This window comes from Thamnophis elegans, chromosome 5 (assembly GCF_009769535.1).
Source record: "Thamnophis elegans isolate rThaEle1 chromosome 5, rThaEle1.pri, whole genome shotgun sequence".
NCBI classification, from domain to species: Eukaryota; Metazoa; Chordata; class Lepidosauria; order Squamata; family Colubridae; genus Thamnophis; species Thamnophis elegans.
The window spans coordinates 1,280,122-1,306,996 of NC_045545.1; the positions used below are offsets into that span (position 1 = coordinate 1,280,122).

Consider the following 26,875-nt stretch of genomic DNA (forward strand, 5'->3'; position numbering starts at 1 on the left):
GGCATAAGTCACAGGACATTGATCATCTGAATAATGTAGCATCTTCCTTTTTTCGCAAAATTGCAAGAGAGCAATGTTTCAACGAATTGTGTAGTTACGAAGGCTTGGCAAAGTCCCTTTGACTTCAGTGAGACTTACTCTCAGATAAGTATGCACCGCAACCTTCTTCAGCCTGACCCTTCTTCTGATGTGCTGGACTCCAACTCCCAGGATGCTTAGTAATCTATACTTTAACAATGCAGGCTGGGGGAATTATGGGAGTTGGTCCACTATATCTGGAGAGCATCACATTGGGAAATGTATAAGACTGCTGCCTGATTAAGTTGTGACAGTCTGATAGACAAATTATGTGCTATGACCATGGAAAGCAGGGCCTCTCAATCTGTGGATTAAACCCCCTGGAAGCTTCAAGCAACTTGTGTGTGTGTGTTTGTGTGTGTCACTGTGGGTACATATCTATGTGAGATGAAAAACTTGATTGGACTGATGCAGGAAGAGTAAACATGCTGTGAAAACATGTTCTGGGTTTGGGTCCTTCTTCTGTCTGCAAAACCTAAAGTGAGTAGCTACAATACCACAAAGTTTCACAACCCTTATGATATTTAGATTAGCATATTAATAGATTAGATATAGATTAGCAGTAGTATATTTATTATGATCAGTGATCAGTATTTTTTTTTTGTAAAGACGTTACAAGAGTCATAGAAAATGTTGAGATGTTTAATAGGAATAAATAAATAAAAACATTATAAATAGTAAAAGAATAGTAAAAGTCTAAACCCTTCAAAATAGTTGAAAGAGCTTAACAACATAAATGGCATATTATTTCTTGTCCAACCCTAACATCAGTGCGATTGGTAATTTTTTTAAGGAAAAGTTTTATAAATTAGCATAGGATATCGTAGTACTAGGAAGTTAGAAAATTACTGGTTCAGTAGTGTTGAAATCAATGTATTATTACATTCAAAGTGTACTGAATTCAACAATTAATATGGGTTGCACAATCAGTGTAAAAACGTTATAGCATGTAAATATCTTTTCTAAAATCTTCATGACTGCTCTATCAAATTTGCGACATTTTTCTTAATAGCTTGTTCCTTTATAGCAAGCCATGGGGTGAAAAAAAAGGGGCTAATTTGGCCCTAATCTGATTACCATCATGGTAGACCATTGTTCATCATTACCTCTGATACAACCCCTGCGAGGTGTCATAATCTCCAATTAAGTAGAAGGATTTCACCTTAAATTAACATTAGTTGTGCTCATGTTTGTTCAGAATGTAAGCTCTGTCATTGTGTAATAGACTGTTGTAGCATGTAATACTACATAATGTGTAGTAGAAAAATTATATTTTTCCTTACTTTTGATTTGGAAAAGCAACACGGCAACTTTCCTTTCAGCTTTGAAATTATTTCCCTGGATGGGAAATATATTAGCAGTCATTTCTGGATGTGATGCTAACATTCTGTTTATTTCTTGGCAGATGACGGGAGTACTCCCTTTACTCCAACCACTGGCACCGCAACAAACATCTCTTCAGCTCTCCCAAACACCACCTCAATAGGTGACAAACCTGCACCCATTTACTTACTGCGCATGCAAAGGTTTAAATACAAACCACACTTTAATCTTAAAGTGTGGTTTGATCCTATGAACATTTGTTGAAAATGTTTTTCGTAGAAGTCAACTGAATTGAATGGTTAATGAAGAAACTGTTTCTGAATTGTGCACTCAGCCCCATAATCTGAATGAAGAGCTAAAATTCATAAAGTAGTTGATTCGGGGGCTGTTGTTGTTGTTGTTGTTTTGTCTCTTTGAGTCAGTGTTGACTCCTGGACAGATCACCGGAGCTTGTTTGGCAAGATTTTCCGTAGTGGTTTCCCTTTGCCTTCTTTTTAGGGTAGTGAGAGAGTGACTGGCCCAAGGTCAAGCGGTTGGCTTTGTGCCTAAGGTAAGACTAGAACCGTTGGTTTCCTTGGCTTCTAGATTGGTGCCTCAACCACCACACCAAGTGAAACGTCTTCAAGGAAAAAGAAGATATTAAGGTTGCTCTCCCCTTTTCAAGCTCCCATCCTAACAAAACTTCATGCTTGCTCAACTGAGTACATAGACAACCATAACATCAATTATCAATTAAAAACTGAGAGCTTTACAAGCTTCCAAATATGTTTCCAGTACAGCCTTAAGATTGGAGGTTGGAGTAATGCATCTAAAATCTCCAATTAGCTTGAGCAATATTTCCATAGGATGATCTAATCCCATTGCTGCTATTCAACAGTCAGCAGAGTCAGTGGAAGAGGCCAGTTGACTATAAACTGGTCCACTATGATGTGCTCTTCAAGTTGCTGTGATCTGTAGATAATAATCCTGCTAAAAATTCTCAAACAGCACATGTATATGTAATATTGAATGACAGCTGGAGATGAATTGAGTTCTGTAGTATATTAGAATCTGCTGGTACAGCATACATTTTCCATTAAATTTGCAGATTACTCCCAGTCACTAAATAAAGATCATGGAGCTTTGTGATGTTTTGATGTCTGCCTTCCACTGTAATAGAAGGAGGTTTTAGGATGGTGCAGCATGTGGAATGCTGTTGCCTCTTGTGGCAAGGACAATGTTCTACTGTGCCACAACCTTAATGAAGATTCTGAGCATGTTTAATTTCCCCCATGTTAGAAAACTTTCTGAAAAAAAGAGGATGGTGGACATATTATTTATTATCTGGCTCCCATTCAATCTTGCATGCAAGGTAATTAAATTCAGCTATGATGTATGTTTGGCAAAAGGTTTCCTGAAATTTGCATAAGGCAAGTTTACAATATGGTTACTCTTGATAAGCTTGTTGGTGTAGCGTTTTGGGTAAATTACCCAGTTATAGGAAGTCCTTGCCTTAATGACAATTTGTTTAACAATGGTTCAAAATTATAAGTCTCATAAAAAGCGACTTATGTCATGCACCCACCCTTATGACTGTCACACCTTCCCCTGCAGTCACACGATCATAATTTGGGCACTTGGCAACTGACTCTCTTTGCAACCAGTTGCAATGTCTGTGGCCATGTTACCACAATATGCAAGCTTCTTTTTTGCCAGTTTCTTACCAATTATGGCAAAAAAATCCACCTTAGGGAAGCTGTGACCACTTTACTCTCTTCCCAACACCGTAACAATTTCATAAAATTGGTTCTGTTCATGGAGTGACTCAATTCGATCGTAGTGACTTACAAGAGAAATTACATTCCCAATTCTGGTGGTAAACTGAAGATTATCTGCATTTACATTTAATTGCTGTGAAGCTGTTGAAAACTCTGCAACTGATTGGAGCAGTCCAACTAACCATATCCAATATAAGGATCTGGGGATGTCTGATATAGCCAAGAATTGCTGAGGTGCCTATTAAAACTTCAGGTTTAGATTATATCCTGAAATTAATGCCTGCTGAGGTCTGATGTCATTTCAGCATGGTTTATGAGCCACACGCCAAATATAGCAAGATACTGAATATCCAATTATTGTTTTGATGAAATTATGAAATAATTCTATTAAGCAATGGAACACATTATGTAATCTTCATCATCTCAACCAGAACACAGTGAACTAATGTAGATGAATATGTAAATATTAAATAATTTTTTTTTCACTTAGAGGCATTTGTTACAATTGACTTTCTCTTATTTTTGTTTTTTTTTTCCTTTGCAGACCATAGTAAGATTTGTGGTAAGTTTTTATTATATTATTCCCCACCATTCGGTCAGAAATGAAGAAGCTTCTTGATGAGAAGTGAAATGTTTTCCAAGGAAAAAATAACAACAAAAATCCAGTTCTTCTTTGAAAAGTGCCTTTGGGAGACAATTTGAAGTGTGGGTGTTGACTTTAGAGCCATGCATGGCTGTGGGACGGAATAATTGAAGGACCGTATTGCCTGCTACAAAGAAGATGGTTTCTCAGATCAGCAGAATAGATCCTTTTAGATGAAGTTCTGGTATTAGGTATTCCTTTCTGCTTGAGGCTCCCAACATTTCCCCAGGAATGTCTATTTGGTCTGCACTCTTTCAATAATTAGGAAAATGGCAAAAAATAAAAAAAACCCGAAATTTCCACACATTTTTTCCCCAAGCATTTAATTGTCAACTGGTTTTAATGAGACTGGTTTTAATTTAATTATGACTGAATTAATTTCTTTTGCTTTTTAATACTTTTTCATTCTTGAAAAACAACAATAAAATGCTTATATAAACGTGAAAACAGAGTACAGATTTCGATTTAATAAAATAAAAGTGAGCCCTGGATAAGCCACATTCGACAACGCCACTCTAATAGCATCAGCTTCAATCTCGGGCAGCGATTCTCAACCTTGAAAACCTGTGTGGATTACAACTGCCTGAATTCTCAGCTAAACATACTGGGGAATTCTGGGTTCTGAGTTCAAGCCCAGACATCTTAAAATAGCCAAAGTTGAGAAACTCTGTTCTAGAATGAAAAAGTTGCTGATCTACCCCTCTATCTTCTACTTCCTGGAGGATAGAGTATCAAAACTATGTAAGGTAAGTGTCTGTCCGTTTGAGAATGAAAATATCCAGAAAAGGTCATTTGGAAGCATAATTTAAGAGTTTGGATCTGTTAGCCTCTGTTGAAGTCAACGATATGTTGTATGGTCCAGTAGTGGGTTTCAGCTCCCATTGCAACTGGCACGCTGCAACGGGAGCCGGGCGTGCACCACGGGCACATGCGCTGCGCATGTATGTGCCCAGCGGAGCATTGCACAGGCACCGTATGCTGTGCGCACCTGCGCAGATGGCCTGTTTCCTTCAAATACAGGTAAGGAACGAGGGTAGGCGGGTGGGCCCTCCAAAGCACCACTCCGATACGGTGGCTGCTGCTTCCGGCAGGCACCGGTATGCGTGTACCGGGGCGTACCGCCTGCAACCCACCACTGGTGTGGTCTCAGAGATAGCTTTGTCCCATCATCGTTAATGCTTGAACCGATAAGATGCAAGGGAAAAAAAATGGCTGTTTCCCACCCCACCCCCCTAAAGAATTAAATCTAACTATAAGAACTAGTTAAGCCAAATTTCCGTAATTTATTTTTAATCACTACTTAAGCAGTGTAGGAAAACCTAATCCAGATTGAGTAAACACATCAAGGACCTTGAAGAATGATTTGAGGTGGCTTTATAAATCTAACCAGAAAAATGTAGATTACACTGATTCTAGAGGCTTTGTGGAGCCGAGGTGGCGCAGTAGTTAAATGCAGCACTGCAGGCTACTTCAGCTGACTGCAGTTCTGCAGTTCAGCGGTTCAAATCTCACCAGCTCAAGGTTGACTCAGCCTTCCATCCTTCCGAGGTGGGTAAAATGAGGACCCAGATTGTGGGGGAAATATGCCGACTCTGTAAACTGCTTAGAGAGGGCTGAAAGCCCTATGAAGCGGTATATAAGTCTAACTGCTATTGCTATTGCTATTTGTATTTTTAAACGAGTAGAGTCACTGCCACAGAGCAGACTTCGACTCTTCTGGGTACTGAGGACCGTAGTTTAATGAATACAGGAATAAAATTGTAACCTTATGATTTACATACATTTGTGGCCTTCTGTGGATTTAGTTCTTTTATTTTAAAGTTTCAGAATGATTACAGCCAACTTTGATTTGTTCTTTTGTCTTATAGACGCTATTCAGCATTCTGTGAACTTTGCAGAGGACCGTCGTGATGCAAATCTTACGTTTAATGGATCATTAGATTTGCTGGACGTTACCTGCCGTCATTGTGATTGGAAAAAAAAGACCAATACTTTATCTGATCTGACAGAATGCAAAACCTATAACATAACAGCAAGGTTCAGCAAAGATTGCGAGAAAGATTTTTCCATTGATGTTAACATTTCTGGTAATTATAATTCATTAAAACAAAATCCCCATGATTGTTCTTAAGTGATGTTTTCCGTACTCTGTTAAACCCTGCCTTAAACATCATTTTTGGGTGGTAGGTAAATCCTAATGTGCTTCTTACCAATACATAGTACAAATTGATCACATTTAGCTAAATGAGATGGACTGAATAGACCTGCTTTAATGCTGTGGAAACCAGACAGATGAGTTGCTTAACAGTCATGTGGGATTCATGTACCAGTGGCAATTGTAAATGTCAACATTGCCATTGAAAGTCAGCACTACCATGTGGCGTCATGCTTTACAACTGCATCAGTGGTTCCCAAACTTGGCAACTTTAAGACTTGTGGACTTCAACTCCCAGAATTCTGGGAGTTGAAGTCCACAAGTCTTAAAGTTGCCAAGTTTGGGAACCACTGACTTAGGCAACCTGAATTTATCTTTACTTTGACTATCAGAACTTTCAAAATTATGTTTCCATCCTTACTAGCCCTAAAGATGCCTTCCTGAAATCCTAGTGGCTCTTGAGTTTGCCAGGTAGGTGGAGCTGGTAGTAACTCACCAGAAAGCTATTTTCTGATGAGGAAACACTCCTTTCTTGTTTGACATGATCTCAAGATCTCAAGTGTTACCAAGCATCACTCCCCCTTGAAAGGATATTTGTGCAATAAATCTAAAATAGGAATGGCTGGAGCATTTTGCTTCTCAAAGGTAAAGCTGAAGATTTAGCAATCTTCAGAGAATTTATCCAGGAATTCCCATTTCACAGCTGAAAGACAGAAACTGGTTTCACTTGCTAGACCTGCTTTCCTCATCCCAGCTTGCATCCCAGCTTCCTAGAAACTCTGGTTGGTAGGCAGGTGAAGATTTCAGTGCGAGAAACATGGGAGAAACTAAGAGAACTCTGGGTGGGAATTATTTATTTATTTATTTGTTTATTTATTTATTTATTTATCTTGTATGCCGCCCACTCCCGGAGGACTCCGGGCGGCTCACAAAAGACAAGGGAAAGGGGGGAACGAGACAAAGGCAACATATTAAAAACAAAACCAACATTCACAATTTCCGTGGAGGTAGATGCTTCTCAGCTCCCCCCGGCCTGCTGGAGCAGCCAGGACTTGGTGGCTTTGCGGAAGGCCGGGAGGGTAGTAAGGATCCGGATCTCAACAGGGAGCTCGTTCCAGAGGGCCGGAGCTGCAACAGAGAAGGCTCTCACCCGGGGCGTCGCCAGCCGACATTGGCTGGCGGATGGAATCCGGAGGAGACCTAACCTGTGTGATCGAATCGGTCTATGGGAGGTAATCGGCAGGAGGCGGTCTCTCAGGTACCCAGGTCCGATGCCATGTAGGGCTTTATAGGTAGCGACCAGCACCTTGAAGCGGATTCCGAGACTAATAGGTAGCCAGTGCAGCTCGCAGAGGATAGGTGTAACGTGGGTGTACCTTGGTGCACCCACAATCGCAATGCAATGGCATTTTATACTTCAGTCCCATTGGGAGAGGTAAGCCAGGCCCATCAGACCATGGAAGAAAAAGAGCTTCCAATGTTGTGATCGAAATGTGAGAAAAGATTCTTTGAAATGATTAATAAGGAGCTGCTCATTATCGCGATTACACTTCTACCTTTCTTTTTCCTCTCTTGTTTGAGAGGAAGAGCTGAGGTGGCGCAGTGGGTAGAGTGCAGCACTGCAGGCCACTTCAGCTGACTGCTAGTTCGGCAGTTCGGCGGTTCAAATCTCACCGGCTCAGGGTTGACTCAGCCTTCCATCCTTCCGAGGTGGGTAAAATGAGGACCCAGATTGTTGTTGGGGGCAATACGCTGACTCTGTAAACCGCTTAGAGAGGGCTGAAAGCCCTAGGAAGCGGTATATAAGTCTAATTGCTATTGCTATTGTTGAAAATTTCTTTCATATTTCATCCAGTGTACAGTTTTGTAACCCACATATTGTATGTAAATAAGGAGGTAATTTGCCAGCATTTTAAAAAAAAAACATGAAAAATATTTAAATGAATTCATTTTTCTCTCTCTCTTCCTCTGTTCCAGATAACAAGGCAATAAAATCAGTCTTCAATGATACTACAATAACTTTATCTTGGGACACTGCTGATAATTGTTCATTGAACTATTCATACTGTTGCTTCCAAAATGGTAGGAGGTTTTTTTAAAAGCAATCAGTTGGCATTTGACCTAAAATTAATGGGAAAATCAAAAAGTACTTCACCTTAAAAAAGATAGAGCAATATTATAAAAATGTTTAAAGAATCCGAGTTTTGTGTATGTTCATATAAGAAGTCCTCATTAAGCAACAGACTTTGTGACCAGTCCTAACATTTATGACCTTCAAACATCTGTTAAGCAAAAGAAAGATGAAGAAAGATGGTTAAGCACAGCCTTGGTTTCACTTAGTGACTGCTTCATTTAACAATCAAATAGTGGGTCCCAATTATGGCCACTACATGAGGACTATCTGTAGTACTATTATTTATTATGTGAAATACAACCTTTTGGTAGATTGTCTTTAGAATTATTTCTATTCCATTGTAGATTTATTTATTTTTTCCTCCTTGGAATAGCAAATCATTTTTTCTTCTTTAAAAATCAAATCAAAACTCAGCAGACAAGTCAAAATTCTCAACCCCAGATATTCTTGAGCATTTAAATTTACAGAATTTTCAGCGATGCTTATATAGTTGGGAATTCTAGGAGTTGAAGTTTACACATTGGGAGGACAATTATATCTAGGCTTGGCAAGTATGGAAAATGTAAAATCTCCCAGATGGCCAGAATTACAGGGCAATATTGTTTTAAATTCCTTACAGGTCATACGTGTAGTCCCATTCAACATGACAAGAATAAGTATCAGTTTCAAGTGTTAGCCAACACAAACTACACATGCAATTCATCGATTGAAGTATCAAGATTTGTTGGCAAATCAGTATATGATATACGTAACATAAAAACGGACTATGGAAGTGAGTATCACACCGTGACTTTTAAATATTTTGTTACTTACTGCTTACTGAATTTCCCCAGAAACTTAATATTTCTGCATGTGTTTAAACAGGAAGAGATATTTATTGAGATCCTGGTAACTGATAATTAGTAAGATATATGATTATAATGTTAAATCAGCCAAGTTCATTATAAACAGCCAGGTCCACAGGGAAAATGGAGGCAGAGTTTTCAAGTGTGATCATTCTCCTCAACTTGCACTTTAGTCTTACTGGCCAACATCCGAATAATTTTAATGGAAACTAACTGAACTGATTCATGCCCTAAAAAGATTTTGTCAGAACTATTGGATCGGGCTCAAGGATCACACATCTCTGGTAGGATCTGCTTAGAATCCTGGGAGTGTTTCCATGCCATGAATGCTGTAGAGACATCATAGATACCTGGAAATGCATGGCTTTACTTTTGCCTGGCCAACTGCAGACCAACAAAGTTTTTTTAATTAAGTTGAAAAACTCCATAATTAAAGCTCTCTGACCGAAGCATCGGCTGGCTCTTTCATCTCATTATCACAGGATAATGAAATTAAAGAGAATGAATGCAAGATGAGATAGCCATTAAAGATAGGAATGGCAGCAGTTTGTGATTTCCTCCTTGTGTAGGTAACTGCTTCGAAATATTTACTTCTTTTCAAGACTAAAGAAATCATGCATATTAAGTGCGAATATGCATTCAACATTTAGTTTAGCCCAAAGCTTTTGAAACATTTATGTTCATGGTCAGCTAAAAGATGATGTATAATGCATAGAATCTTGCTAATTTTTTATTCCTTTCTTCAATTTTTTTTGTTTGGTGCAACAGTATAAATACTGTATGATTAGCTGATATTGAGAACATTAGTAATCTCGGGACTTTAGATTAGATTGTGAAAAGCCTGGAAAAATACAATGGGAACTCAATGCTATTACCGTATTTTTTGGAGTATAAGACACACCTTTTTTCCTCTAAAAAAAGGCTGAAAATCTGGGTGCGACTTATACACTGAATACAGCATTTTTTGCCTCCTGAAGCCCCGCCCCCTTCACCAAAATTGTTGTGCAGAGCCTTATGGCAGCTTTCAGAGAGCTCCTGGGGGCGGGGGGGGGCAGAAATGAGTGAAAACCAGGCTGTTTTTTGCTCAATTCTATCCCCCCAGCCCCCAGGAACAGTCTATAAGCCTCCATAAGGCTATGCATGCAATTTTTTTTTGACAGAAAATGGCCCATTTTATGAAACATGGGCCTGTTTTGGTGAAACATGGGCTTGTTTTTGCGAAAAAACGGGGCGTTTTGGGGAGGTTTGCAGAGTGCAAAAACTTTTTTTTCCCTTTCAGAAAGCTGTTAGAGGGATTGATGAGAATGACATTGGTCAAGTGCTCTGCCAGCAGAAACAATGTTTTAGGTGCTACAGGTTGTCAGCGATTTCCTTCTCCAGCACATGGATAAATACACCTGGAAACACCTACCTACCTTCTCTCTCTCTCTCTCTCTCTCTCTCTCTCTCTCTCTCTCTCTCTACCTACCTACCTACCTACCTACCTACCTACCTACTATATTTCTTTCTCTCTCCCCCTCTATCTACTATACACCTACCTACCTATTCTCTCTCTCTCCCCTACCTATCTACTGTATTTTTCTCTCTCTATCCCTCTACCAACCAACCTACCTACCTTCTCTCTCTCTCTCTCTCTCTCCCTATCTACTGTATTTCTATCTATCCATCCCTCTACCTACCTATCTACACACACTCTCTCTCCCTACCTACCTACTGTATTTCTCTCTCTCTATTATCTATCTATCTACCTACCTACCTATCTACTGTATTTCTCTCTCTTTATCTCCCTCTCTCCCTCTATCTACCTACCTTTTAAAAATATGCCTCTTCAAAACCTGGGTGCATCTTATACTCTGGTGCATCTTATACTCTGAAAAATATGGTAATTGCTGCTGAGAAAATTAGATGGATATGTCCATAGCATCATAAGGAGTCAAGCTGAACTCGAAGGAGTCAAAACCTCAAATAACAAGAATATTGCACATTACGTGAAGAATGTGGGTCATTTGTATTTTGATTTTCCAAAATCTTCAATAAATTGCAGATTTTGTTGTTGTTATACATTCTCTCTCTCTCTCTCTCTCTCTCTCTCTCTCTCTCTCTCTCTCTCTCCCTCCCTCCCTCCCTCCCTCCCTCCCTCCCTCCCTCTCTCCCTCCCTCTCTCTCTCTCTCTCTCTCTTTACAAAGAGCACAGGATAATTAGTCATATTTACTTCCCGGATTTAGCATGGGATGTGTTGACTTTTCATCTCATCCAATCAGAAACCATTGGGAATGATTAACTGCTCTTATAGTCACCAGTAAAAAATGCAACCGATTAGAAATGATGAAAGTTTATGATTCATTGTTCTTGGCCTCAGCTGGCAGGAGATTCTAGAGACCAATGTGTGATTTTTAAAGATATGTATTTTGTGGAAAGAGGAATTTAGTATACTTACCTGCCACCCAACTCTCAACAGAGGCTATCACCATAATCTTATCGTGCACCTAAGGAATGAATATCACCGCTGGGGCAAGTAGAAGTTATAAAAGCAGAGCTGGAATTGAAGTGATAGGTCTATGTGGGTAGTTGACTAACTCAACATAGGACTGGCTGATCTTGTATTCTTATTCTGTTCGGAGTTGATAAACTTGTAAGACCTGAAATTCCTGACATTTTCTGGAAATACAGAATGTTGCACAAATACACAATGTACTGCTCGCCACTGATTCTATTTCCCTTCTGTAAAGCCATGGTAGTCATGGTTTATTTTGCTCATATTCTATTTATTGTTGTCATGTCCCAGAGATCGTTATTTTATCATTACTTGCTTTTCTGTTAATTTTTGTATCAGAGCCAGATACACCTGAAAACTGTTCACCAAAGTCAACTGAAGAAAGTATAAAGATTCATTGGAGGGCACCACAAAACGAGAGAAATGGCCCTATTCATGGTTATATAATCAATATAAGCAATACTGAAACTGGTGGTATGTATATATACTAATACTATTATTGCTACTGATATGTACTATTGGTATGTATTTCTAATTGTTTGAAAGCATCTACCCATGCATTTTCAGGATTTAAAAAAAAAAAGATTTTCAAAATTTTCTGGATGGATAATTGCAATTATCTTGATAAGTAGCAGCTCTTGTTCGTTTCTTCTCCTAGTAGTAGGTTTGCTCTATTAATCTCTGTTAATTTCAAGGATATTTTCAGAGTAGTTTTCTAATCTCTATCACTAACACTGAAAATAGTTTGATTTTGTATTGATTCCTCCATATGGAAGGAGTTCTCTTTTCAGTAGATCCCATGTATCTTGACAGTATTATCCCCATTTCAATTAGTAGACAGATGTGGTAGATATTGGTGGAGGACAGTGGTTACTCCTCAGCCACTCCTTCTGGACCTCAAATTATTCCCTCTGTCTTGGAAGGTGGGGCAGTAGATGCCACTCAACCAGTGCTACATCTCAGATATCTGAGGTGAGCCGAGGTGGTTAAATGCAGCACTGCAGGCTACTTCAGCTGACTGCAGTTCTGCAGTTTGGCTGTTCAAATCTCACCGGCTCAAGGTTGACTCAGCCTTCCATCCTTCCGAGGTGGGTAAAATGAGGACCCGGATTGTTGTTGGGGGCAATATGCTGACTCTGTAAACCGCTTAGAGAGGGCTGAAAGCCCTAGGAAGCGGTATATAAGTCTAACTGCTATTGCTATTGCTAAATATGAGAGAGAGATTATTTTAAACTACAAGTAAAGTTCTATCATATAGACCGATATAGAAATAAAGGAAAATCCATATTTTAGCTAGGAGTTCAGCAAAGAGAAAGAACAGGAAATTATCTATCCATCCATTCATCCTCCTATCCACCCATCCTTCTATCTATCCACCCATCCTTCTATCTATCCACCCACCCACCCATCTATTTATCTATCCATCCGTCCTTGCATCCATCCACCTATCTTTCACCTCCACTTGGGAGACTTTTTCCCATGTCAGAATCACCAAAGTGCTTCTGTAGCAAAAGGATTTGCCAGTGAGAAGACCATTGCTCAGGGACACCCATTTGGGAGCACTTTTTGTATCCCCGTGAAGTTGCTCACTGCAGTAGCACCCATTAATTTAGTCATGGTTGCCCACTTTCAAACTGCTGGGTTGGCAGGAGGAAGAGTGTGTGATGGAAGCACCCCCCATCCACTGCACCAATGAGCCTGCCAATCGTCAGCCCGGAGTGCTAACCTGATGAGCCTCATGAGTTTTTTAGGAGACTAATTTCCCCAATTAGATAGACAGACAGATGATAGATGGAGCATCTTCCAAATTCCAGCATTAATACCAATAATAATTGTCCCAATGTTTACACACATTTGAAGTGAACAATGTATTATTACCGGGGGAGGGGGGGAATCTTGTAAACTACAATAAATATTCTGAGGTAAAAATCAATAAAGGGTAAATTAATCGAAGCAAAATATTATGCTTATTTTAAAAAGTATATTAGAGAAAAGTGTATATATTTGTAAAAACAATGTTCGTAAATGCATTGTTAAATAAAATTGTGCAATAATTGTGCAATACACAAAACTGCAAATGAAATGGATATGTTTGGAAAAAATATACATAAAATACATAAAAAGTTTAAACTTAAAAAATGGATCTCAGTTTGATGAATGAAAGTTGCTGCATTCACAAAAAACAAGAAATCAAATCTGATATATTCATTCATCCATCTATATTTTGGCAAACTTAATGGGAGATTGGTTTCCTTCTATGAAAATCAGTACCAATAATTATTTCTGAAATTGTGTCTCTGCATCAACATTATTTATATTTGAACGTATTTATGCTTTTAACATTTCCAGAAAAACTGCCACATGGGATAGCAAAAAACAGCATGGAATATAATAGGACTGGTTTAAAACCTTTCACAGAATATACAGTGATGGTACAAGCATACACAGAGACAGAAAACAGCACACTCAAGGGGGATGAATGTATTAAGAATATTTGGACTCAGTCAACAAGTAAGTTGTGAATATTTAATTGTGAATATTTAATTTCATTGTGAAAATATAATTATGGGGTAAGGTTATAACCACAATTATTATTATACAATTGTATCACAGCGGCCAGTTGTTTCGCCGGATTTGGCATTGGTTACTAGTCAGGCCCCACCCAGGGGCCTAGGATGTCGTAACGTATTTTCGTAATATGCGTGCAGATCCAAGCAGTGCGGCTTTTTGCATTTGACTGATGGGGATTTTGTCAATTTTTAACTGTTTCAAATGTAATTCCAGTGCTTTTGGAATAGCACCCAGTGTGCCGATTACCACTGGAATTACCACTGCTGGTTTGTGCCATAATCGTTGAATTTCTATTTTTAAGTCCTGGTATTTCGCGATTTTTTCATATTCCTTCTATCACCTGGTATTGCAATGTCTATGATTGTGACCTTATTTTTCTCAACCAGTGTGATGTCTGGTGTATTATGCACCAGTATTTTGTCCGTTTGTATGCGAAAATCCCACAAGATCTTGACCATCTGATTTTCGGTGACTTTTTCAGGCTGATGTTCCCACCAGTTTGTTGCTGTTTTAATATTATAATTTTTGCACAAATTCCAATGGATCATTTGTGCTACTGAATTGTGCCGCAATTTATAATCAGTCTGCGCAATTCTTTTACAGCAGCTGAGTATGTGATCAACAACCAACTCGGTTCTCCATTGTTTCATCGCCTTTTCAGTAAAGGATGTAATATTTTTGCTAATGCCAGTTGTTTCTAAGCATTTTATGATCCAACTATGTGGCAGTGAGTCGAATGCCTTTTTGTAATCAATCCAGACCATATTCAAGTTCGTTTTTCTGTTCTTACAATTTTCTAATATCATTTTATCAATTAGGAGCTGATCTTTTGTGCCCCTGCTCCTTCTTTTGTTGCCTTTTTGCGCTACTGGCAAGATGTTGTTTGTTTCCAAATAATCCATCATGTTATCTGCAATAATGCCTGTGAGTAATTTGAAGGTTGTTGGCAAGCATGTTATTGGTCTGTAGTTTTCAGGTGTTGTTCCTTTAGTTGCATCTTTCTGAATCAAGTATGTTTTTCCAGTTGTCAACCATTCATCAATTTGGCCCTTTTGTAAAATTTCATTCAGTTGCCTGGCCAATATTGCATGTAAACCGGTCAGATATTTGAGCCAGAAACCATTTTGTATGTTGCTGCTGATGCCAAAGATTTTCAGGCATTTCTTGATCCAGCTATGGGGAACTGAATCAAACGCTTTCTTATAGTCTATCCAAGCCATGAACAGGTTGGTTCGGCTTTTCTTTGAATTCTTTAGGATTAGTTTGTCAATCAGCAGTTGGTCCTTTGTTCCTCTTGAATTTTTGCAGCATCCTTTCTGTTTTACAGGAAGCAAATTATTTCTTTCCAAATATCCATAAATTTGGTTTGCAATGATACCAGTAAGGAGCTTGTATGTAGTTGGCAAACAGATGATTGGCCTATAGTTTCCAGGATCCTTTCCTTTTTCTTTATCTTTTTGGATCAAAAATGTCTTCCAGTTGTCATCCATTCATCATTTTCAGGTGTTTTTAAGATCTGGTTCATTTGGGCTGCCAATCTTTTGTGCACACTTGTAAGTACCTTTAAACCAGAAGCCATGTAACTCATCTGGTCCAGGCACACTCCAGTTCTTCACTTTTCTTGACTGTCTTTGCACCATTTCTTTTGTTATTTTCACACCTTCCATTTTATGCGCTTTAATAGAATCCTCAATCTGTTTGATCCATTTTGCATTTCTGTTGTGCTTCTTGTTGTTTTCCCACGAATTCTTCCAGAATTTCAGAGCTTTCTCTTTATCAGGCTTTTCATTTGTTGTTACTCCATCGCCACTTTCTAAGCTCTTATAAAACTGGTGCTGATTTGCTCTGAACTGTGAGTTTTCCTTGAATTGAGTTACTCGGTTTTCATACCTTTTAATCTTTTCAGCAACGGCAACAACCCTCTGCTTCAGCTCTTCAATTACTGTCGCAATCTCTTTATTCTCCAAATCGTACGTTGCTTCCAGGCTGCCTTTGACCTGCTTGTTCTTTAGATGACCTTGCCTTGGGTTCTTCAAGTTGCTCAAGTCTCCACGAAATTTTTTGATCTTCAATTCTTCAACTGAATTTTCCATTTAGGCTTCCTCTTCTTGCCTATTGTTGTTGTTGTTGTTGTTGTTGTTATTATTATTTACTTTATTCATTAAATATGAAACTCAGCCAACTGAACATTAAAAAATGCATTACAAATACCAGTGACTGGTGCTAATGGTTGATACGGTTTGCCGCCAGCGTCCTAGGTATCAACCAAGGACCTTCTTAAAATATAAGATGTTCCAAGTAGCACAGTTGTTTGCAGCTCCGCTGGTGTTATTGCAGAAAGCTGTAATTTGTTGATGTATCTTGTAAAAGATACATGGTGCCAAGTGCCCCAATGACAATGGGTATCACTATTACATGCTTCATCCATAGCCGTGTAGTTTCGATGGCCAGGTCGCGATATTTCATTATTTTTTCTAGTTCTTTTTCTTCGACACTGGGATCTCTCGATACAACGATATCAATAAACTGTACACTTCGGCTCTCTGGCATGTTGTGCTCCAAATGACAATCCGTTTGTATTCGAAAATCCCACAAGATCTTCACGATCTCATTTTCTATAACTTTTTCCACTTTATGTTCCCATGATTTTCTGGATGCGGGTAAATCATATTTTTTACATAATGACCAGTGGATTAATTTAGCAACTCGGTCATGTCTAACTTTGTAATCAGTTTGTGCAATTTTGCTGCATTCACATATTAAATGTGAAACAGTTTCGACTTTGTTATTGGAAAGTCGGCAGTTTTGGTTGTCAGTGGATTTTTGCTGGGAAAAACGCTCAGTTTTCAGAGCCATTGTCATTTTTAACCATCACTACATGATCTGTTGTAAGTTGAGGACTATTTGTAGCTTGTTAAAACAATTTCTCTGCCCTGCAAAGGAGCAAAAGAAGAAGAAAAATGGGTAAAACACAGGAGACTGAATAAAAGAATTTCATTTGAGTGAAACAGCAGCAACCAGTGAATTTCACAATGTCCATGACTGTCTCTCTCTTAGCCACGGCTTCACTTAGTGACCATTTTGCTTAACAGCTGATTGAAGTCATTAAACAAGAACTGCCTGAAATTGGGGAAGCATTCTGATTCCTACACTCTTAGCACTGCTTATTTTCTTTTAATGAAAACCATTTTAATTTTCAACAGAACCAAGTCCTTTGAAAGACTTTAGCTTAAACCTATCCAAGAAGGGACACAATATTGTAGATGCTTCTTGTATGGGACCAGATGAATTAAATGGACCCGAAAAACACTATACTTTAAAATGGGATGGCAATAATGAACAGACCAGCAAAACTTGCAAATTCGAAGTGGACAATCTTTCTTTTTTGAAAACGTACACTTTTCACGTAAGTTGCATTGTTCTAAACTTGAGACTGAGATTTTTCACTCCCCACCCCTCAAAATGCAGCATATCTATCTGCTTATTCATCAATCAGCGAAGTCAAAATTTTGAGAAAATAATGAATTAAGTTGATGGTCTGAATCAGTCCTTCAGCAAGCTAATGGATTGGGTAAAGTCTGATATGCACGCAAACCGAAATCATGGTTTGTGCTTGGTTAATCTGATAATTAAATTCAGGACAGACTGTTCTGGAATGGGTTGCTCCAGAATTATAGGAACAATACTTAGCAGTACAATCTATCATTGTCATAACTAGTTGTCAATTAACAAGTAGTTTCCAGACCAAGTGTATCTTTTATTCCTTTGGTCGGATGTAGTAACTAAATCCTTATCTGGCCTGGGTCACCCTGCCACCATTTTTAAACAAAACTAAATCGAGTACAGTCAAATTGTTAATTGAATCAATTAATTAATTAACCAAGCATCCTCAGTCATTTCCTTAAAATTAACATGTTTCTGGCATTGAACGTTTGGGTTGCAATTTTTTTTTATAGTATCAAAGTTTTCATCTTCCTCATAAATGAGGGCAGGGTGAAATATATATTTTCTTATTTCTATTTTGTATTTTTGAGTTGATTCTTATATCTCATTAAGATATTTATATTCTTATAAATGTCTTAATGACCTATACCGCAAGGTTTCATATGGTATAGCTTTCATAGAAGATTTTGGAAAATGTATACAACAGTTCATTTTTTGTGCATTTCAGATTCTACATTAATTATTTCTTTTTCCTATCAGGTGTCTGTTTCCAATGGAGAACATTCTTCAGATACAATATCAAAAACAATAAGCACCAAATGTATGTTAACATTTAAAAAATTCCTTTTAATTTACTGATTAGTTTAATTTGCTTACTGAAAACACAGGATGATAACAAAATGTTGACATTTCCTAAACCCTTCATTTCATTCATACAGATAATACTAAAGCTGTCATTGGATTCTTGGCATTCCTGATTATTGTAACAGTTGTGGCTCTGCTTCTTGTCCTGTATAAAATATACATCCTGAACAGAAAGAACTCAAGGTAACTTTGTGAAATGTTTCCTGTCCTAAATGTGTATGGCAACAACAGGAAGCTGCACCTGGTCTGTCCTATTCCATATGCCTGGCAGTGACCACTCAAGCAGCTTCTCTGTTGCAAATGAACTGTACAATTATCATGGTTATTGCGTTGTAGAAAATGTTGCACAAAATTATAAGAATTCTTTATTATTATCACAATTACAGTGAGTTGCACTGAAGGTAGAGACCAATGCCTTCCAGACTTTAACTACTTACACTTCCATATCCCCATCCCCTCAGTTGATTGATTTCTTTTGCTTTTATGGAAGTTCATTGCAAATCTGATTTCCTGAGGGGCAGAATGGTTCTATACAGATACTCCCCAACTTACAATCGCAATTGGGACCAGACTTTACATTGCAAAACAAGGTGGTTGTTAAATGTGCCCAATTTTATGACATTTTTGCTACGGTTGTTAACTGAATCATTGCAGAAATGAATCACCATAGCTGTTAAATAAATCACACAGTCATTAAATGAATCCAGCTTCCCCCCATTGACTTTGTTTATTGGAAGCCAACTAGGAAGATCACAAATTGTGATCACATGACCCCATGACACTAGTGCCGAGTGCTGAATTTTAGATCAGGTGACCATGAGGATACCACAACAGTTGTGATTGCAAGGACCAGTCACAATTCATTGTTTTTCCAGCACTGTTGGAAGTTCAAAAAGTCTCTAAACAAATGTTTCAAGTTGAGGGCTACCCGTATTAATATTTTGACTTTAATTTAGCTCTTAATACTCAAGTAATGTTTTATTTTTAGAACTTATTTTTCTTTAACATTATTTGCAATCTCCTTTTAGTATCTAAAGTATCTTTTATGTACTTCTTTCATTTATTTACCTTTTCTTTTGGTTTTTAGTCTCCTTGGAACTTGATAATTTTATTTTTATTTTTAAAAGGTCAATGACCATAATGAACATGTACTTAAATTGAACATTTAGAAAGATGCTGATTGAATAGTTCAGTTCCAGTCAGCAAGTTTTCTTCTAGGAGATGACCTTTTATTTTTCTGTCCTTTTGGGGGGGGTTTCCACACTTTTCCCCAATAAGTACCCAGATGTTTGTGTGTTTATTATGTACATGGACTACTATTATTTTATTATTATTATTATTATTATTATTTATTAAATTTATATGCTGCCCAATCCCAGAGGTCTCCGGGCGGCTACATAGACCTTCCAACCAATTCTTGACACCAAGTGTCCAGATTGCTCTTGAATTAAGTGAGCTGCCTTAACAAAATCATCATATGGAGGTTTCGCATGTTCAAACCGTGGCAAAAAGTTCTGAGCCATACATTGGAGCTATGCCTATCTTACGATCTGCTGTTCTGGGTCTTGTGTGAGCAGGAGCGGGGGGGGACCTGCTCCTTTTCAAAGCTGGAGTAGCAGAATTAGAAAAAAAAAGGCTTAATGTTCTCACATTCTGATACCCGTATACATACTCATTAACATCTATTGAAAAATAGTAATATTTTGTTCTCAACATTCAGTCTTGATGTTTTTTTTTTGCAGAGATGAAGAAGAAGGAGTAAGGCTTGTAACCAGAGGTAAATACTTAAAAAAATTCATGAAAGTATGGGGATCCTTGAAATGGTACTATGAAAGGTTTTTCTAGATGTTCATAAAGCCCATTGCCACATCTCTACCCCAAAGGTGTCAAACTCACGTTGTCACATTGTCATCCCGTGATGTATTCTGACTTTCCCCCCCTCGCTAAAATAGGGGTGGGCATGGCCAGCCTGTGATGCATCCGGCCACAAGTTTGACACCCCTACTCTACGCTGATGAGTTTTCCTTCCCTCCTTCCCTGCTTCTGAACTAAGGTGCAATAAAGGGAATTTTAAAAAAGAAATTCTAAGCACAATGTTGTCTCTTTCAGCATTCCTTCTTACACCAGTGGACACACGGCCTATATATCAATGTAATTAGCACACCCTCATTATTATTGCGAAAATAACCATGAAAAGTGGGGGCCACTCTTTATCTTATTTGCTCCAAAATGAAGTTTTAGCTTTATTATGATGTCATTTTAAGCAGTGAACCTAAAGTTCATTTCAGCATAATTTCACATTTCTTTAGAGCCTTTTCAAGAGTTTCTAACACAAAGAACACATGTGCTAAACTAGGCACTCTAAAAGACTTTTTTTCCCTTTGTAAACGAGGACCAATTTCAATAAGACATAAAAGTCATCTTGCTCTAATTCAGGCTGGATTGCAAATAGAATGTGGCCTGATTAGCATCACAAAAACTATACAATATGTGGGAAAAGACTAATTCTTTCCTGATCCTTGATCAAAACAAATTTCAAAGCCCTTGTAGCTACATAGGATTTTTTTTTAAAAAAAAATGCAATTAGTACCATTGAAGAATGTTAAAAACAGTACCTAAAAGTAATACCCATGTATAACCCCTGAAAAATGGAAGAAGTACAGGAAAAATGTAGGCTTCCTTCATATCAGTGTCTTAAACCTTGGCAAATGTAATTCTCCAGAAGGAAAGATGGGAAAAAAAACTGTTGTTATAAATTACAGTTCCATGACCATATTAATTTCAGGCTCTGCTTTATTCACTTCTCTATGGTTATTATGAAGGCTTAAATGCATATGCCGTAAGTGAATTAAATGCCCTTGGATTGAATAATTTGGTAGTAAGTTTTAAAGCTTAGCTCACTGAATTCAGGGCAGCAAACCCATTCAATAATTTTGACACATGTGCTCAGGCATGTATTAAATTTACAGTTTCATTACACCGATCAGAAGCAATGCACCTATACTTACCTGGAAGTGTTTCTACCTCTTTTAAAGATGATGAAAGACACATGAAGAACATAGACCCCATCCCTGCGGAGTTATTGTGGGAATCTTATAAGAGAAAAATAGCCGATGAAGGAAGGCTTTTTCTGGATGAATTTCAGGTTAGTATTCCAATGGGAAATCTAAAGAGGGTCTATGTATGGTCTCGGTGGTTAGCTTTTATAATAGATAGTTCCCACCCTAAGGATCTCACACATTTTCATTCTTTTACTCCCTTTCAATATCAGGGAGCCTAGAGGGGTACCTCTTGTCTCACCATCAAGAGACTTTGGATTCAATCCTAGATAGCAACAGATATTTCTCTATCTGGGTGCAATGAGTAATTGTCTGCTACGAACTCCGCAAAGGCATCAGGAAGGGCGCCTGGCCAATAAACACTCAATTCCAATGAGTTGCCCAGACCCCACCCCAAAGCAAGGGATTGCAGGGTCCCTTTCAATATCAGGGAGATTAGATATGTCTGAATAGAGCTATAATAGTCTCTTCATAATAATCTGAAGTACGTATATGAAAAATGAAGATAGACATTCTTTATGTCTCCATTCAGATTGCGTCGTTTATTTAATAGGCCTGAATTATTGTTATTTCAACATAGGTTTATTTAGAAATATATCGAATTGGAATGAACTCCCCGCAGAGATTCGGACCCTCACCTCTCTCCAGGCCTTCCGAAAAGCCGTCAAAACCTGGCTTTGCCAGCAGGCCTGGGGTTGATGAGTTCCCCTCCCCTTTCGACCTGGTTGTGTGATTCTTGGCTATTTTAACTATTTGTATTGTGTTCTATGTTCCCCTTCTCCCTTTTTGAGTTGTTCGCTGCCCTGAGTCTCTCCCGGAGAAGGGCGGCATACAAATAATAAAATTCAATTCAATATATCCTGCTGATTGATTTGGGTCTTGTGCTAAACAAATGGAAATAGAAAACTGGATTCAGAATAGCTAGCAAAAAAAAATAATAATCCACCAGGCTTTCAGTAGGTCATTCTCTTTGTCTGAGTTTATAATGTTTTTTTTTTTTACCCAAAGTCCTTGGCACAGACACTTATTGTCTTTTGCAGAGCATTCCCAGAGTCTTCAGTAAATACCCCATAAGAGAAGCACGCAAGCCTTATAACCAGAACAAGAATCGTTACATCGATATCCTCCCATGTAAGCCACATCATGCAAACATGAACCTTTCAACTTCCCCCCCACCCGCTCTCAAAAATCGTAACAGACTAACAGTATCGATTGATTGACATTCTCGGTCTTGATTTTTTTGTTTCTATATAAAAAGATGATTACAATCGCGTGGAACTTAACTCAAGCCCCGGGGAGCAAGGATACGACTACATCAATGCAAGCTATATCGATGTGAGTGACTTTCATTTAAAATGCGCAAACTCATAGTCGGACGTAGTCTTCTAACTCTTAGACTGCGCAAATATTTGTTTTTTTCTGAGCCCATCCATACATGCAGGGTATTAATACATGACTTTCTATCACAGGGCTTTAAAGAATTGAAGAAATACATCGCTGCCCAAGGTTCGTATTATCTTTCTGACTTTGAGTAGTACATAGAAATGAATCAATACAATCATTGCTACCTCTATTTTTGTCTGATTAGACCACCAAGCAGAAATGGTGGTGCGATTCCATGCCACAAAATAAACTGGGGTGGAAGTTTCCTTCCCATTCTACATCATGACTCGCCCACCCATTATTCTTTCTGTCCTGGAGATCAATGAGTTCCTTGTGCGAATAAGAACGTGCAAAATAACCAAAGTTTTTAAGTTCCATGGATTTACCTTCAGCTGGTTCATGGCAACCATCACTAGGGATTAATTTACTCCAGTTCCATCAATTGTACAAAGATGATCAAGTATGTATCTAGCTAGCAGTCATATTGGGGGGGGGGGAGTCAGGTTTAGTTGGTTGTTGTTAACCATCTCTAAGGATTTCTTTGTGTGTTTGTTATGACCGCCCATTCCAACTGGGTCTTGGTAGCTTACAAAATCCAGAAAACTATTAAAATAGTTAAAAACATTTTAAAAATCAGGAGACCTGAAATTCACTTTCTGAAAGATTTAAAAGATGTTTGACTTAGCAGCAATTAATAGTAAATATTTTATCAGTAAAGGAGAATATTTACAGCTCAGGACTAAGTTTCCTTGTTGTTATCTCAGCTTGGTCCAGCTCAGAGAGAAGCAAAGAACCCTCATATTTTATGTTGGGGTTATTTTTTTCACTTGGAATATGGTGTGTGTGTGTGTGTGTGTGTGTGTTAGAGAGAGAGAGAGAGTGAGTATGTGTACATATATATACTTATTCCATATTCCAACTGAAATATATGTATGCATTTGTGAGCGTATGTGTTTGTATGTGTGGGTGTATTATGTAGAAATAATATATAAAAGGAAAAACCAAGTAATTAAAAAAACCATAGAAACATTATATGAAAAAAAAAATTCTTTTGTTGCATATAATATTTGTTATACAAAAACTGACAATATTTACATTGGGTTTCACTGTGATTTTGGTCTCTAGGTAACTCGTCATAATAAATACCATTTCATCTTCTTAATTTATGTTCTTTAATTAGAAATTATGCTTGATTAAAATAAATGGCATTGAGTGAAAACAATATAAAACAAATAGGGAAGAATAAAAAATAAACAGTTACAAATAAAACACAAGGGAAAGGGGAAAATAATAAAAACGCCAAACCTTTAGAATTTTAAAGTTATAATACAGTTTAAAAGTCTTAATGTGATATTATGTGCTAATTAAGAACAGCAATTTCATTTCTTTTCACATTAATTCAAAGGTTGCTATGGAATTTCAGCAAACTAAAATTAGACTATATGATACTGTGCAGTATTCTCCAATCCTGTCTGTTAATTGATTCAAAATTAGTTGAAAGGCTGAGAGTCAACAAATTTTATTTAGCCAAATTCCAGAGTGTAGTACCCAATCAGAAAATACTTAATTGCCTAGATTTTGGATACCTATATCTTGAAGGCACATAAAAAACTATCCAAACCATTTCAGTACAATCTACTTAAAACAGGTCTTGAAAGAACTTTGTAGTAGATTCTGCCAAATATTATTGATGTTTCAGATAAAAAGTAAATAGTTAGTGCACTATACATATATTACAGACAAATGCCAAATGCATTGAAATGACCTATGAGTCCTGTAAATAAAATTAAATACATATCTGTGGATATTAATGAAAATTCCTTCTAAAACAAGCATGTATTAGGAAAAAAATGTCATCCAGAGCCAGATGCAGAGGTGGGTTGCTCCTGGTTCGGCCCGATTAGGCGAACCAGTAGGAGTGGCAGTGGGAGGCTCCGCCCACCCATTCAGATGCTTCTGCACATGTGCAGAAGCATCACCAGCGTGAGTGAGCGCATAAGTGAACCTGTAGTAAAAAAAATGGAAACCCACCACTGGTCAGGTGATATACAGGTTTAATAAATGTTTATTATTAAAATATAAAAAATTACATGACTATATGAATATTTGCATGTGTGTTTCTTCCGTGCTACTTCGATTTGGAGAAAGTAATGTTCTGCTAACCACAGAAAAAGAACACTTTTGCAAATATTCAATGCTGTGGAAAACCCAAAGAAGCTATGAGATGCGATCCATTTAGGGCTGGAGACAGGAAAATGTAGTGACATTTCAGGTGACAAATTAGCCCGTCCCTAATTATCACCTTGAAATGCTTCCTGTGATCAAAGCAATATTTTTGGCAGGTCCAAAGGAAGAGACCATAGATGATTTCTGGAGAATGATCTGGGAACAAAAAGCCACCATTGTTGTCATGGTGACTCGCTGTGAGGAAGGCAACAAGGTGAGCAGAAAACATCCATTGTGTTATTTATTAGTCCCTTTCCTTGAAAAAAAAAATCCCACTTTTGAAACATCCATTGTTCCAGGATGTCAGTGGTTCCCAAACTTGGCAACTTTAAGACTTGTGGACTTCAACTCCCAGAATTCTCCAGCCAGCTCTGCTGGTTGTGGACTTCAACTCCCAGAATTCTCCAGCTCTGCTGGCTGGAGAATTCTGGGAATTGAAGTCCACAAGTCTTAAAGTTGCCAAGTTTGGAAACCACTGCAGTATATCAACGGCTACTTGAAAGTTGACACAATTTGCTTAGCTGATTAATTTAGTATGAAACCTCGTTGCTATAACCTACCTGAAAGGATACATCATGGTCTTGAGGTTTTGCAGTTTGCCGTTTGTTTTATTAAGTGTATTTTAAGCGACTTAATCTGTTTAAGGGAAAAGGTGGTTACGAAACTGGAATGGGAGAAAGAAGAGTAGAAAATAGTTCTTACTTACGCTCATGGTAAATCTACGCTGGTATGGGGCCATAAAAAAGATTTGATTTGATTTGAATGTTAAACTAGTTTCGAACTGCTGTCATTTTTTTTCTGGTGTGACCTGTTTTTTAATTCATGCTACCGAGAAGGCATAAAAGTGAACAACTGTTTTAGTGTCTTCACCTGGCGTTGCCAAAGCTTGACCATTTAGCAATAGCAATAGCTGTTAGACTTAGATACTGCTTCATTGTGCTTTTAAAACCCACTCTGGTTTACAGAGTCAGCATATTGCCCCCAACAATCTGGGTCCTCATTTTACCAAGCTCAGAAGGATGGAAGGCGGGGTCAACCTTGATCCAGTGAGAATTGAACTGCTGGCAGTCGGCAGAATTAGCCTGCAATGCTGCATTCTGAACACTGCGCCACCATGGCTGCTTTTAATCTAAATATATTTTGCTCTAGTTCATTGTGTAAAGGTGTCATTCGATGATATACCCAATAACAAAGACAAACTGAAAATCTACGCAACTCGTTAGGTTAGCAATAAAGCAGAATGTGTCTGTTCCACCCTGCCCAAATAGTTGAGCATCTTTGTATTTCCATAGATCAAATGTGCCAAGTATTGGCCCTCAATGGAAGAGGAGAGTGCATCTTATGGGGACATTATAGTAAGCATAAATGAACGCAAAGTGTGTCCGGATTACATAATTCAGAAGCTGCACATCAACCATGTAAGTAAGAACACCAAAACTTGTAAGAGTTTGGTCAATAATAGTAGTAAGGGGGATGACCTGTTCAGAACTGTTACCTAGCCAAAGAGGACTGAAACTTTATCCTGGTACTGAGGAACAAGATACTATCTGGAAGGAACTCAGGCAAATGACTTTCTGATTTACTGGATATAACAAGGGGATTTGCAACTATATCTAGTATTATAGCCTATGTCAATAAAGTATAGTTTTAGTCTTCCAGTGGAATCGATTTTCTCTCTAGTCTACCTGGTGGGGCTGATAGAACTAGATATTATCTATGAGACAGTTCATGTGACATCCAGATGATAGTTATAATATCCACATGGCTAGAATCATGAGGTGTGAACCAGTGGTTTACTGATTCATATCTCATTTTCTTTATCCTGCACCTACATATCTACTGTGTAAATTTTAGGGTTATGGTTATATTTACTGGATTATCCTGAAAAAGTCTTAACA

At 38.0% G+C, this 26,875-nt stretch overlaps 1 protein-coding gene across 3 annotated transcripts in view; it reads left to right on the top strand.

The window, feature by feature from the left end:
• The window catches only part of PTPRC (protein tyrosine phosphatase receptor type C), an 89,806-nt gene that overhangs the window by 48,718 nt on the left and 14,213 nt on the right, over window positions 1–26,875 (top strand). For 2 of the 3 annotated variants that reach the window (XM_032218405.1, XM_032218406.1), the window contains 17 exons: window positions 1,484–1,564; window positions 3,703–3,720; window positions 5,670–5,888; window positions 7,934–8,038; window positions 8,710–8,862; window positions 11,770–11,904; window positions 13,780–13,941; window positions 17,205–17,407; window positions 18,205–18,265; window positions 18,384–18,492; window positions 20,052–20,086; window positions 21,345–21,454; window positions 22,409–22,499; window positions 22,627–22,703; window positions 22,838–22,874; window positions 25,094–25,191; window positions 26,270–26,395. In XM_032218405.1, coding sequence (XP_032074296.1) covers window positions 1,484–1,564; window positions 3,703–3,720; window positions 5,670–5,888; window positions 7,934–8,038; window positions 8,710–8,862; window positions 11,770–11,904; window positions 13,780–13,941; window positions 17,205–17,407; window positions 18,205–18,265; window positions 18,384–18,492; window positions 20,052–20,086; window positions 21,345–21,454; window positions 22,409–22,499; window positions 22,627–22,703; window positions 22,838–22,874; window positions 25,094–25,191; window positions 26,270–26,395 — 1,820 coding nt within the window. The remainder of the gene's footprint in view (window positions 1–1,483; window positions 1,565–3,702; window positions 3,721–5,669; window positions 5,889–7,933; window positions 8,039–8,709; window positions 8,863–11,769; window positions 11,905–13,779; window positions 13,942–17,204; window positions 17,408–18,204; window positions 18,266–18,383; window positions 18,493–20,051; window positions 20,087–21,344; window positions 21,455–22,408; window positions 22,500–22,626; window positions 22,704–22,837; window positions 22,875–25,093; window positions 25,192–26,269; window positions 26,396–26,875) is intronic. The other variant, XM_032218407.1, reaches the window with a different exon arrangement.